Source organism: Eretmochelys imbricata, chromosome 6 (genome assembly GCF_965152235.1).
Source record: "Eretmochelys imbricata isolate rEreImb1 chromosome 6, rEreImb1.hap1, whole genome shotgun sequence".
Taxonomy (NCBI): domain Eukaryota; kingdom Metazoa; phylum Chordata; order Testudines; family Cheloniidae; genus Eretmochelys; species Eretmochelys imbricata.
The window spans coordinates 52,415,251-52,430,376 of NC_135577.1; the positions used below are offsets into that span (position 1 = coordinate 52,415,251).

Consider the following 15,126-nt stretch of genomic DNA (forward strand, 5'->3'; position numbering starts at 1 on the left):
GGTGATAAGCCAAGATGCAAGTAATAGTGCAGGATGAGTTGTGCGGTCATATTGGATACTCACTTTCTTTAAGTGGTTAAAGGGGCACAAAGCCAAATGCCTGTAACCACTTAATAGTGGATTTCTAGTGTACTGCAGTTGTAATTTTTGAATTGTGCTATTGCTTCATAAAACATCCAGAGAATGCTTTAACATTCTTGTAACATGGCTAACAAGTGGTGAGCTTCAGGGTTACAATAGCCAGCCAGCCTGCCCTCATCCTCACCGCTCCACTTGGGATACCCATTTTTGGCATAGCAGGACTATTGTAGATATAATAGTGCATGTGCGTTCCTGAGAAAATGAAACACCTAGGTCAGTGGTATTCCATCCTTGGTTCTTAAACTATAAGTAGATCTCAAGGGTCAGGGGCTGAACAGCACTCTTCTCTCCCTACCTGAGTTCTGAGTTTGGGATTAGTTAAGCAAAATTCATCTATAGCCAAACTCCTTGAGGGTGCACACCTGAACTAAAAAAAATCTTATGTAACTGGCATTTCTGTTTCTAGTCCTCCTTTGAATCCCGAAGTGCAAAGATGGGGACGGGGGCAGGGCAGGGGGGATTATGGTTGTAGTAGGGAAAGGGGAAGCCTAGTCAAACACTTCAAATGTGCACAGCTTCAGTTCTAAAAGCCTGCAGTGGGTTTTTTGTTTGTTTGCTTTTGTTTTTCCCCAAACCAATTTGCCTCTCCCTTGTCTATCACTTTACCCATCAATTTATGCTTCCTCTATCTTCAGCACTGTAAAAGCTTCATAAAACACTAGCTTTTCAGAGTGTTCATTACATGGTAAATGAAATTCCTGTAACTGTTTAGACCATAGAATGATATGGTAACTTTATATATGCCTGCTAAGGGAAGCCAATTCTTCACATGTGGTAGTTGTGTACATCAATGTGGAATTTGTGTTTTTGTTTTTGTTACAGTACCGACCAAAGGCCCCAACCAAGATCAGAACCTCTTTGTGCTAGGCACTGTACGCTTAGTAAGAGAGAGTCCCTGCCCCAAAGAGTTTATTATCTAATATTGAACACCTGTATAAGGCCCACATATGGGAATACAGGTTTGCAGTTTAATCCTTTCTATGAGGGAAAGATGTATGGTTTTATTTCACATAAGATCTCTTTTAACCATCTTCACAGACAGTGGTTGAAATTCAGCCCTGGTGAAACTGTAGCCACTTTCCTGGAGTTACAGCAGGGATGAATTAAGAATCTCAAGTTGGAAAGAATCCCAGCAGGTCAAGAACTAAAACTTGAGCCATAAGAAGTTCTAGGAACAAATTAATTCTGCTCAATATCTTTTGATGCAATTGCACCTGTAATGTAAAAGGAACTGAAGACACTCTGATAGTGGAGTTGAATCAACAGTCTTTCACTGTTGGTACCACTAGAGCCGGGATCAGCAACCATTGGCCAGTGGGAGCTGCGATCGGCCAAACCTGCAGACGCTGCAGGTAAACAAACCGGCCCGGCCCACCAGCAGATTTCCCTGATGGACCGTGTGCCAAAGGTTGCCAATCTCTGCACTAGACTCTGTGTTCAATTGCTATTTTTTCAATTGCTTTCACATTATTCAGTGAATTGCCACTGAAGTGCCTAAATCAGTGGTACCATGAAGAGATTGTTTCTCCAGCAGTGAGAGAAGAGTGTTGCTAAATCGTGACACTAGCCATTTTGACACTGGTACCTAGAGGTTGTGCACTTAAAGTGAAGGTCTTAAAATCAGAATTTTGTATGAGTCTAACTGTTAAGGTGTCCTGGTGCTTCCTCTTAACCAAGCTTTGAAGAACCTCCACCTAGCACAATGGGGTCCTGGTACATAACTGGAGCATTACTGCACTATAAATAATAATTGCTTTGCTACCAGTCCCTGGTTCAAGATCACTGTCTTGAATTTGAGTCACCACTGGCTTGAATCTTGTACATTCCAACTGTAAAGGGTCCAATTCTGTTACACTAAGGCCCCTTTACGCTGCTCTTACAACATAACAAGACTCCTAAATACTGCTGGGGTTTAGGGGGAGCTCCCAGCCTGCAACAGCAGGCAGACCCAGCTGGGAAATTGAACTGGGAAATGTGTCTGCAGCACGTTCTTCTCTGGCTATTCTCTCCTTTCTGGGAGCCAGGGGAAACAGAGTGTAGATTAGAAAGGAAAAAAGAAAAGGAGTCCTTGTGGCACCTTAGAGACTAACCAATTTATTTTAGCATAAGCTTTCGTGAGCTACAGCTCACTTCATCGGATGCATACTGTGGAAACTGCAGAAGACATTATATACACGGAGACCATGAGGGTAAGAGAACCTGGATTTGTGCTGGAAATGGCCCAACTTGATTATCATACACATTGTAAGGAGAGTGATCACTTTAGATAAGCTATTATCAGCAGGAGAGTGGGGTGGGAGGAGCTATTATTTCATGGTCTCTGTGTATATAATGTCTTCTGCAGTTTCCACAGTATGCATCCGATGAAGTGAGCTGTAGCTCATGAAAGCTTATGCTCAAATAAATTGGTTAGTCTCTAAGGTACCACAAGTACTCCTTTTCTTTTTGCGAATACAGACTAACACGGCTGTTACTCTGAAACCTAGATTAGAAAGGGTAGAGTAACCCTGAGGCTATTGTAGTTTTTCTGAGGGCCAGACAGAGCTCTGCCAAGCCCAGAACACAGGGAACTCAAAGAAAGCTTGAAGCCACCTTTGCCCCAAGCACAGTGATTGCGAAGTGGATGTAAGAGTGCTACTGATCTGCTTTGGTAATCTTATACCTGCTTTGCATTCCCTTGTATAATTGTATATGACTACATCAAGTGCAAGACAGTGATTGAATCAAGCCTAAAAAGCCAAATTCTGTTCTTGGTTACAATCATGCAACCCTGCTGGAGTCAGCAGCCTTGCACAGCCTCACCAAGGGCAGAATTTAGCCCCCTACTTCAGAAACAATGGAGCAAATCAATCCATGTTAAGAATCCTTTAACTTCAGTGCAGTTACACCTGAGGTTGAGTTGTCCCACTGTGTGCCAGAAACTGAAATTTGGATTCACTGGTGGAACAGCATGACTTCTGGTAGGGTTGTGAATTAATTTGTGTCTGGAATCTCCATACTTAGTTGTAGAATTCAAAGTGAACAGTCCACTCCTCATTATTCTTTGTAAATAAATACGGTTTTGTAGAATTTTCAAAACTCCAGTGGAAAGTTGGCGTGGGGGAGGATGGGGTGTTTTCTCTAAATGAATAAGCCTAGTCCATGGAGCTTGCAACCCAAACACTTGCAGCCTAGTGTTGGTACCTGAAAACCTAAAAGTGAAATTGTTTAGAAACCTGATTGTGATTTACACTGAAGTAGATCTAATTCTGCTCTCCAGATTTAACTATAAAAGAGAAGTGAAGGTCCAAGCTGAGAGAAATGAAAGGAACTAGAGAAATAGCATTGAAAAGTAAATCAAACTTGTGGGAATTCTCTTAATCTAAGGTTAGATTAGTAACCTAGGAAAAAGAACATGCTCTTTAAAAGTCTGACTGTGCTTTTAGCCTGACTATGGCCCTTGAACTTTTCTCTCTGTGGTTGGAAGGCTGATTGGTACATGTCAATCTTGGGTGCAGCAAGAACAAACCAAAGTCTGCTTCAGCAAGTGGGCGGTTGGTTACTGACCTCAGATACACAGGTGAAAGATACTGGGGTGAGCAACCAAATTTGGCCATGATTCTTTGCTGCAGTGGATGGTTGATGTGGAAACGTTTCTGATGGGATGCAGAATAGTGACTTGACTTGGGGGAGATGACAATCCACACAATTGCCACTTGTGCGTGTCCTTAGCTTTGCTTACAGATAATTTTCTCCTTCATAATTATCTAAGGTAATGTCAAGTTTTTGTCCATCAGGTGTCAGCTGTTCTATAAGGCAAATGATTTAAGCATTTAAAGATGTATTGAGGTATGCTGTAGATACGTTGAGTTGCCTAGTTATGAAAATCACGAAATTGCATGACTCTGCTGGTTCATATAATATTTCCTATCAGACTGTCCAAGCAATCAGAAATCAGCTGATTTCTTGCTTGCTTAACATAGCTCTTTTGCTTTTGCTTTTCTCCCGAGGAAGGCAGTGGAATGGGAGTGTTGTTTGTATATCCCCATTGTGGAAATACTGCAATTTGCATAGAATTTTTGACGGATGTGATTGCAATGCTCGTGCTGTATTAACATCTCATTTAAATAGTTTTATTGCTCTTGTACTGAATGAATAGCTTTAATGAAGAGTGACTGATTCTGTCTCACACCAGTTTTACATCTGTGTACTTTCATTGACTTCAGTGGAGCTATTTCTTCTTTACCAGTGTATGTGAACTGAAAATCAAGCCCAGCATGTTTTGCTTTATATGCAGTTACTATTTAAACTCCCCTGTGTATATAGAAATGTAGACTATCGGATGCCAGGTAATATTAGGCCCTTGTGCATTTACACACCATCTGCTTCCACACATGCTGGATATCTGATCAACCTGTCTGTGTAGCAAGTAACAGGATGGTGTTACCACAAAGGGATTGCATTAAGCCAGTTTCTCCTTTGGTGCAGGTGGGAGGAAAATGGGGCCTAAAGGATGTGAAAATATTTCAACTGTATTGGAAATTGATGTGATTGCATACTGCTGGGGGATATTGGGCTACGTAGGCCTTATAATAAACAATGACCTGTCCCTCTGGATCGCTGGTCAAGCCAAGCCTGTGATTTTTAAATGTGATCATGATGACCTCAGCTGTTGGAGTATAAACACTTTCCTGCCTTTAAAGACAGCCAGCCCTGAATGTGCCTATGCAATAGTAAATAGATTACTAAAATGTTTGAAAAGTGATAAACCCAACACTGCTTCTGTTTTTGTTTTTCCTGCAGAGCAACGATGAGGAACGCAGGTAAGAGTACTTCATTTCTCTGCTCGTCTATAATGTCTGAAATTCCATTTGAAAAGCCGTATGTCTTTAGATTAAAGATTGTGAGAAGCAGCATAGTCCAATGGACTGATCGTGGGACTGAAATCCAGGAACACTAGAGGTATAGTCCTAGTTGTGCCTCCGACTCCTTCCACAGTCTTAAGCAAGACACTTCCGTCAGAATATTCAAACTTAGCTGCCTGACTTCAGGAACCTAACACTAGTTAAGCCCTCTAAATGACATGGCTTGATATTCAGGGATCCTTAACACCGCCAGCTCCCGTTAGCTTCAGGTATACCTGGATTTGGCCTAGTTTTTTGTTTTGGAACCAGTTTTAATATAATATAACTTTTGTTTCTCTAGCAATCTAGGCAGGGCAAAAATTTATTCAAGCTCAGTGACTGTAAAAGAAGCTGTTGTTCCCGGCCTTATCCAATCCAATGCAATGTAAAGCTACCTACCTATAAAGCAGTTTTAAAGAATATGAATCTGTGCACCACCAGGCTCTGGGAGGGAGTTTGGGTGCAGAAGGTTGGGCTCTGGGAGGGAGATTGGGTGAAGGGGGTTGGGGTGCAGGCTCTGGGATGGAGTTTGGGTGCTGGGTGCAGGCTCTGGGCTGGGGCAGGAGGTGGGGTCGCATGCTCTGGGAGGGGGTCGGGGTACAGTGCTTACCTGGGGCTCCAAGGCAGGGCAGGCCAGGGGGCTTCCGTGTGCAGCTGCCCCCAGGCACAACCCCCGCAGCTTCCCATTGGCCACAGGGGTGCTTAGGGCGGGGGCAGCGTGCAGAGACACAGCCCCACCCCGCCCCGGTGTCGCAGGGAGGGGCAAGCAGACATGTGGAGCAAGCAGGCAGACACCACTCAGCTCCCCTGTGCTGCCGGTGGTGGGCAGGGCCCCGGGCCATTGTAAATTGCCTGTAGGGGAGCGCCCGGGAGCAGCAGGCAGGGCCAAGGGAGAGACCCAGCCCCAAAATTGCTGGAGCCCCCAGGCCACATTGTGGAGGTTCTCAGCCGCAGCTGGCCCATGGGACGGGAGTTTGAGACCCCTGATGTAAACTGAAGGGACCCAATCTCCTTTATAATCTTATGCTACAAAAGTGAACAAGTACAATGAGAATCAGTGCATGCTGACCCCTGTGGTTACGGTTACATTATGTAACTCTTATTCAATCCTAAATTAAATGTTATCCTTTTTAAAATGAGAAAATGCATGCATGCTGAAATGTTAAATCCAAGAATTAGAAAGAAGGGGGAAAGTGAATTGTTAAATATAGGGGCTGGTTCATTATCATGTCTTCAACAGTGGCCGGAGAAAGGTACAAGAAACTCTCCAGAAAGCAATTATGGAATAACCAACTCATTGCCCTAACAAGGAAAGTTTCTTCCCACCCCCCATTAGTTAGAAGTAGTTTTATGTCCCAAAGCATGAGGGTTTATAACCTTTCCAAAATTTAGTTATTTCTTTAATGCTTACTATCATAACTCTACTCCTTTTCTTTTTACTATTGGCAGCTTAGAGACTAACCAATTTATTTGAGCATAAGCTTTCGTGAGCTACAGCTCACTGCATCGGATGCATTCAGTGGAAAATACAGTGAGGAGATTTATATACACACAGAACATGAAACAATGGGTGTTACCATACACACTGTAAGGAGAGTGATCACTTAAGTTAGCTAAAACCAGCAGGAGAGCGGGGTGTGGGGGGAGAGAAAACCTTTTGTAGTGATAATCAAGGTGGGCCATTTCCAGCAGTTAACAAGAATGTCTGAGGAACAGTGTGGGGTTGAGGTGGGGGAAATAAACATGAGGAAATAGTTTTACTTTGTATAATGACCCATCCACTTCCAGTCTCTATTCAAGCCTAAGTTAATTGTATCCAGTTTGCAAATTAATTTCAAATCAGCAGTCTCTCGTTGGAGTCTGTGATATATGCCATCATGTGCCAGCAATACGCCTCTGCCATGTACATTGGTCAAACTGGACAGTCTCTACGTAAAAGAATAAATGGACACAAATCAGATGTCAGAAATCAGATTACATATTATAATTATGTCAAGAATTATAACATTCAAAAACCAGTCGGAGAACGTGTCAATCTCTCTGGTCACTCGATTACAGACCTAAAAGTCTCAATATTACAACAAAAAGCCTTCAAAAACAGACTCCAACGAGAGACTGCTGAATTGGAATTAATTTGCAAACTGGATACAATTAATTTAGGCTTGAATAGAGACTGGGAGTTCCTTGACGCTCAGGAAAGTGTTACATGTATTCTAATAGTCTTCAAAAGACTTGTAGCATCCTACATATGTAGGATCCTAAATGAACAATTGAATCTGTGGATGGGCTGAATTGGGGAGTATGGTAAGAATGAACAGTTTAAGGTAATGGGATGACAGAGGTAAAGCAGTTCTTCATGTTCTGTTTAGTGTGGGACTTTTGATCTGGCTGCAGATGGTTTAGTGTCCTTTCAAAATTGCAGCCGGTAGGTAACAAATGGTGTTAAGTCGTTAGAACCCAGTGATGCATTGCTGCCTCCATGAAGATGCCCTGGTGTACTCATTGGTACTGATTAGTTTGTTTATGTTGAGCTTCTGTCTGACTGGGTCTATTGTAACTAACACTTCGGTGCCAATTTTGCTGTTCTTATTCATTCATTTATGATATGCTCTTCACAATCACTGAAAGTCAACTGCATCTTTTTGACAAAGGTGCTGATAACAATTTTGGAATGCAGCTTAATGTAAGAGAGAGATCAGGAGAGGCAACAACACTTCTGTAAATGGGGGAGTATAGATAAAAATAACACTATGAATTGCTATTCCAATTCTTGCACCAGCTTGGATTGCCTGGAGCCCAGGACAAGTAATATTGTGCCTGTTGTTATTGACCATTCCATGCAGTGTTCGCATTCTCTCTCAACCGTGTTAATAACCCAAAAAACTGTGGATGCACTGTGGTACACTGAAAATGTGGAAGAAGTGTCGAATTGACTTTAATATCAGAATAACACAGGGGTTACTGTGGTGACTATCGTCTGGTTAATAAAAATCTCAATTCTTTCAACATATCTGAAGCTGCTGTAGAGTCGAGGGACCCTGAAGTAGATTTTCGGTCAAATGTGCCATGGAGTAAGTGAGACCTTGTGCATAGACTGAGGCAGCTGGCCATGAGTCTGTCTACTCCAACAGAGGGAGAAGCAGCATCAAAGGCCACCGAGACCACTGAAACAGAGCTGGTCCCTGCTGCTCTGGCAGGACTTTGCTGATATCACACCCCAGCGAAAAACTCTGCAAGCCACCCTACCATTCATGGCCCTCTGCTGAGGTGGGCAGGGGTTGAGTTCTCTCTCCTTTTGGGATGGACCCCAGCCCATGGGAAGACAGGTTTCATGGCCAGCTGCCTCAGCCTGTACAGAAGTTCTCACCTACTCAATGGCACATCATACCTAAAATCTGCTTCAAGGTTGCTGGACTCTGCAGCAGCTTCAGATATGTTAAAAGAAACCATTAGGAAAAGGATAGATAATAAAGAAAATATCATAATGCTACTATATACGTCCGTGCTACACCCACACCTTGAATACTGTGTACAGTTCGGTCGTCCTATCTCAGAAAACGTATAGAGAAGGGCAACAGAAATTATTAGAGGTATGGAACAGCTTCCATTTGAGGAGAGATTAAATAGACTGGGACTGCTCATCTTAGAAGAGAGATAAGGTGGTGGGGTCAGAATATGATAGAAATCTATGAAGTCATGAAAGGTGTGGAGAAAGTGAATAAGGAAGTGTTGTTTACCCGCTCATGTAACACAAGAACCAACAGTCACCCAATGAAATTAATAGGCAGCAGGTTTAAAACAAACAAAAGGAAGTACTTCTTCACACAACGCTCAATCAACTTGTGGAACTCATTGCCAAGGGATGTTGTGAAGGACACAAGAATAACTGGGTTCAAAAAAGAACTAGATAAATTCATGAAGGATAGGTCCATCAGTGGCTGTTAGTCAAGATAATCAGGGATGCAAATCCATGCTCTGGGTGTCCCTAAGCCTCTGACTGCCAGACGTTGGGACTGGACGACAGGAGATGGATCACTCGATAATTGCCCTGTTCTGTTCATTCCCTCTGGAGCATCTAGCACCGGCTACTGTCAGAAGACAGGATACTGGGCTAGATGGACCATTGGTGTGACCCAGTATGGCCATTCTTATGTGGTGGCCCAGAGATTAGGAGAGGCCTCTACTAGTCCAAAGAGTAGTGGTGGTGGAGGCCTCAGCTTTTGTGGTGGGTGGCCCTTTCCACTACCACCCCAGTTAAAGGGTGACAGGACTGTCAAGGCCTCCATATAAGGGTATTCCTAGGGGCTAGACTGCCTTAATCTAGCCTCTGTACAAGTGCATGTATGTTGGATAAAGTCCTTTTAAAAATCAATGTTCTTTGTGGATACTAAAAATTTCATGGCCCTCTTTGTAAGAGGAGGAATTTGCATTGTGTCCTTGCCAAAATTTCCTTTCTCTGCCTCTACTGTTCCTTCCTGCTACACGGGGTTTGCATTTTGCTCATGCTCTGTTTCTATAGCGTGTAAAACGCTTCATGATGAAAGCCCCAGTAGAAATTTAACATGCCATTTCTCTGGCCTAAATGGTTGGTTCCTAGTGACTTCACCTTTCCCACTTACCTCCAAGCCTCTGTGCATTGTAACAAATGGCTTAGTATCTCACAGGGGCGGCTCTACCAATTTTGCCACCCCAAGCAGTTGCCGCCGAATTGCCGCTGCCACTAAATTGCCACCACTCCAGGAAAAGCGGTGGAGCTGCCGCCGAATTGCCGCTGCGGGACACGAACTGCTGCCCCATTCTGAATGACGCCCCAAGCACCTGCTTGGAAAGCTGGTGCCTGGAGCCGACCCTGGTATCTCATATCACATCCATGCTTTCTTTAGCCACTTCACCTTCCATATATGCAATACTAGTATCAAACATTCTGGATGCTGTGCTTACTTTGCAATAGCTGAGCTACAGGGCTTTCTATACTGCTCATTTCCTAGGATTCCGTATATAACCCGTCATTATTCTAAACAACAGTGATTGAAATCCCTGATGAAAATGAAGAGTGATTGTAAAGCAAGCATGCACAAAATGAAGCTTGCACCCTACCATAGTAGTGTGCATGCTGTATGGAGTCTGCACATAGCTCACTTACACTGTAGCAATATTGGACAGTAATTTTCTCATGCACTTTTATGATCATAGGTTCTTATTCCTGCATCGCTTACAAATATCCTTCAATGTGATGAATAAAGGAAGAGTTTGAAAGTTACTTGGGGCACCCATCCAACCCTACAGCCATCGGAGCCCTAGCTTTACTAAAGCTATCTCAGTGACAGTAAAGAGATATTAACAGGATCCCAGAAGAAGAGTAAATTATAAACAGGAACAATCTGCTCACCTTACACAGAACAATTTTGAGTTAATAACCCGCTTTGCCACTAGGGAGTAGTTGTCCATTGTCTTTCCATCTGCCCTTATTTTGTCTCTCTCTGATTAGAACTCGTTTGGGTGGGGGCGTATTGATGTGCATGGAGATGGAGGTTTAACCAGTGCTTAGTCATTTTAAAGAGGGTTTTTGCCGAGGGCAGACTTGTAAAACGGACAGCAGCTTTCCATCTTCTGCCTGCTATTCTAGGCTGTTCCTGTCCAGGTGAGTTTTTCTTATCCTCCTTCTGCCTGATCTGGAGGTGAAGTATTGCACTGTGTGAAACTGTCGTCAAAAAATTTCCAGCCTAAACGCAATATCTAATCACCCACCCTTAGCATGATGATGAAAAAGCAAGTGGTATTTTATTTGCCCACCGGATAAAATTATTTGCCTTAAACTTTGTATGTCAAATGACACTACCAAGGCTTCCGGGCTCCATATAATACCCTTGCAACTTTTCCTGCCCCCTACATAAGCTAGCCTTGCTTTTGGAATATAACTGTGATGCAAAACTGACACTTGGTGTTAGAAAACTAAGGTAGTAATAGCCTTAAGCTTCACAGTTGCTAGAATATGCCCCCTCAGTACATCTGTTTGGAGCACTGTATGCAGGGCTAGCCCAGGTTATGCTTTAAAATTACGGCCTCTCTCTCTTCAGAGAGCCTTCTGTATACTAACAATATAGGGCCAGATTCTCTTCATAACGGTCTGCCCCAGTACAACTCCAGTGAGTTAAATGGAACTGAGAGGGTATAATTGAGAGGAAAAGCAGGCCCACAGTATTTAAATAAGATTAACATTTTTGTCGGAGTGGGCTGGCAAAAAAGACAGTGTCTATATTTGTGACTTGGACAGTAGGTGTTTTGTTAGAAAGCATTTGTTTTGTCTTTTCTGCTGTGAGTTGCTCTGACACACAAAGTGTGCTCCATAAAGTGAGCTGTGCATCATCAGTTCATTGCACTCTGAGCAGGAATGCTAATGCAGCCCTTTTATTTCTCTGCTGTTATGAATTCATTGCTTGGTTGCAATTCATTCATTGTTGCATTACCTTAATTTCGGTGGGCTTTCTCTTAAGCCCAGGCATATGGCTGTGATACTAGGGAAGCAGAGAGCATGTGAGAGAGGAGCCATTTATCATTCTAAGAGACCTTCAAATACTCTTGTAGGACTGATGTATATAGACTCACCTGTCACACTTCAGCTGTGTAGGGTGAGCGGGATCTTTCTTCTCCCTCTCCTTTCTTTCCCTCAGTAGGATGAAAAGTGGGGCTACTTTATGTGAGCTCTGTCTCTAACAAAACCCAAGCAGTAATTAATTTTCAGAGCATAACAGCTTGCTAATTGCAATGCTTTTTATTTTGTAAGTTTCAGCATGCTTTCAAGAGAATGCTGTCCACACCAGAATATCTTAAATGGTCCCTCTCTATCACTTATTGTATGTTTAATGCTGTGAGCATAATTCATGATGGCTCAGGTTGGGGAACTGGGGGGAAAGAGGTGTGGGTGATGTGGTAACTGTGTGCCCATTTACGGATGTTTAGACTGGTGTGTCTGAAGGGGGTCACTTATGCAGGGAGCACCCCAGTAATTATTAAGAAGAATGGCTGTGTGCTCTAGAATAAGATTCCTCTAAAGTCTCTGAAGCCAGCCCCAGAGGTGGCCACTCTATGGTTCCTTTAAGAGTAGGTTCTGTGGTGAATTCTTTATATATTGTTGGCCTTAACATCTGTTGGTCCCATGATAAGAAGACATCAGGAATCGGTGAGCTTGCTTTCTCAGCAAAGGTAACGTAGGCACCGGCTTGTCTCCTCCAGCCCAGGAAAGACTAAGGCAGCACCCAAAATCTGTTCAGGGCCTTCCTTCAGGGTACATTTTTATTCCTCAACCATAAGACTCACAAAGTAACACCAAATAAAGCTAGTCCCCATACCAAAGCAGGCTCTAGGGGCCCAGAAGCCTCTTTCCCACTGCTTCAGGCCAGCCACAGAGAGCCATCTGCTCCCCACAGCTTGCTTGCTCAACTGAGACACTTGTTGGCTTGTATAATCACTTGATCAGTCTCAGCTGGGAAGTAGCTGATCATTCACAGATGAGACTGAGCCCCCACTTCTTTAAAAGGGTCAGTCACCTTGTGACAGGTAGCATTTTACTGAAGAATCAGAATGCAATATTCTCCTATCATCCAGCAACTGGTTAGTCTGACTGGGGACTCTTAGGTTTGGCCTATAGGTTAAATATGTTTTAATTGTAATAACTGCTTTGAGGTTCTAACTATAGATGAGCAGGTATTTCCTCCTCTAATAGTGTGCATACCAGTTATAAACTAAAACCCTATCCCATCTTCATGGAGAATGTGTGACCTCTTTAGTGATGCACAAAGAGAGGAATTTAGTCAGAAGTCTGACAATTGTTAACTTTGTTTTTGCCACAGACAGAACTGGCTCTTTAAACTACCCTGACAATGCCAAGATGTTCTTTCAGGAGCATAGAGTTTTCATTTTTTTGACATTGCTCCATTCACCTTACTCTTACCTACCATGCTGGTGAACTCTGTATGGGGCAAGAATGAGAAATCCTGATGAAACCTTTATAAGTCTAATCTATGCAGGCATTTACACTGTGGTATTCTTGCTGGGGTATTGTCAGTGACTTCATCCTCTGCATTGCTGGAAGTGCAGACCTTACTTTGACTTATTAATTTCTCCCACTTACTGAATGTGATCTGATTGGTTTTTGGTGCATATGGTTACTCTTTATGATGTAATAAGGGATGTTTTTTAAATACCTTAGATTTCTTTCCTGTTCAGCTACTTGACGGACTTTCTTTTTAAAAAACTTAAATGCATATACTGGGGACTCTGCTCCCTCTTTCCAGTGTTGTGTAGAGCACAGGTCTGCAGCCCAGGGAATCTGGGACCATCTCTCAATAAGAGCAGGGTTACAGCTGCATTGTCTTTATATAGGACCGTTTTTAATACAAAAAGGAAATTACTGATTTAAGTTGCTATTTTCTTAGAAGTAGTATGCTTTTCTCTACTACCTAGTCTTACTTGACTTGTGAAAGTCTCTTTTAAAGTCCTGGCAGCAATTGGTAATTCATCCCATGGAGTACATATGCAACTCAGCACAATTAATGTAACATTAATGAGAGGCTGAGAGGTGATGCTGACAGGTAGTGGATCTTATTACTACTTCTTAGAATAGTAACGGAGAAGAAAGATTATCCTTTTTCAAAGCTACAATGACTTATCTGTCATCCCAAGAGACAGATGGGGCGGGGGGCACTCAGAATCCAGTGAAGGGATGGCATAAATTGTGTCTAAGGGTATGTCTACACTGCAGTTAGATACCCATGGCTGGCCTGTCCCAGATGGCTTGGGCTTGGGCTAAGGGGCTGATCAGTTGCACTGTAGAGGTTCAGGCTCGGGCTCTGGGACCCTCCCATCTCATGGGGTCCTGGAGCCCAAACCTGTACACTGCAATTAAACAGCCCCTTAGCCTGAGCCCTGTGAGCCCAAGTCAGCTGGCAGAGGCCTGAAGCAGATTTTTAATTGCAGTGTAGACCTGTTCCAAATGCTTGTGATGGGTCATTGGCCTAATCTTCTGCATGAGTAAACATAATTTCCTGTGGGCCACAAAAAATAGGCTATTACCTCAGTCTCTCAGCAAATGAAGTATTTGTTTTTGTGTTCCCAGTTCAGTTTCTTTTTTTACACTACTGCTTCCTGGAGGCTGGATGGTCACAGACATGTTGCCCAATGGAGATGTAAATAATTTTATTTCTTATGACTTATGTTCTCAGCTCTGGCACAATAAACAGGACAGTATGACGGAACTTAATGAGCTGGCCAGGCACATTCAGTAGGACAGCTATTCTGCGTAAATAACGAAGTGCAGCTGAAAGCTCTCCCGGTTTCCAGGTGTGCCCAGTTAGATACTTTTACAGATGCTGGTCAAGTTGTATTCATTTAACAAACACATACGTGGGAGAAAACGGGCATGATGTTTTGTCAGCTAGAAAAACTGGTAGGCCCCATATCCCTAGCATTTGTGTTATAGAATTATTGCTCTTTTGCTGAACAGTAGCAGAGTTCTGGGCCTTGTAATTGATGAGGAGTTGGGTATTTTCTTAATGTAACATTAATGTTTACAAAACGTGCACAAGACTTGTTTCTTTGAACAGGGTGGCAATAGACTTCATCCAGGCAAAATGCTCTCTTGCAGAATCCTCAGGTAAGGCACCAGTGCCCTGTCCTAAGAAGTAGTTTTCTTGGACCTCTGTCTTCAGGTCCTCATGCAAGGCTAAGGGTGTGATCTATGAAGCAACTTATGTACCTAAACGTTAGCATTAAGTGCCTAAGAACCTATGCACAGCACCACTGCTCTCCATGGAACTCCAGCTTGGCTGCTTCCAGACTCCGTAAGTGCCTAAACACACTCGGCACCTAACATTCTGCTGTAAACTGGGCACCTAAGTTTTAGACTCTGGGGCATGTGTACTACTGTCACACTCTAGGCCTACAAATGCCTATCTCCCACCTAAGCCACTGTGTGGTTCACGAACAGGGGGAAAATGAACATTTGGCCAACTATGTTGTGTGCAGGTCCTGATCAGGTAGGTGTGGTCACAGGCCACCTACCAAATTGGGTCCCATTTGAAATGGAGGGAGCGGTGACCTCACT

General features: G+C 43.2%; 1 protein-coding gene across 3 annotated transcripts in view; it reads left to right on the top strand.

The window, feature by feature from the left end:
* Positions 1–15,126, top strand: part of TRIM44 (tripartite motif containing 44) — a 99,090-nt gene that overhangs the window by 37,978 nt on the left and 45,986 nt on the right. For all 3 annotated transcript variants that reach the window (XR_013346336.1, XR_013346337.1, XM_077818543.1), the window contains exon 4: positions 4,924–4,943. Coding sequence is in view for 1 of the 3 variants with exons in the window: in XM_077818543.1 (XP_077674669.1) it covers positions 4,924–4,943 (20 nt within the window). In the remaining 2 variants the exon portion in view is untranslated. The remainder of the gene's footprint in view (positions 1–4,923; positions 4,944–15,126) is intronic.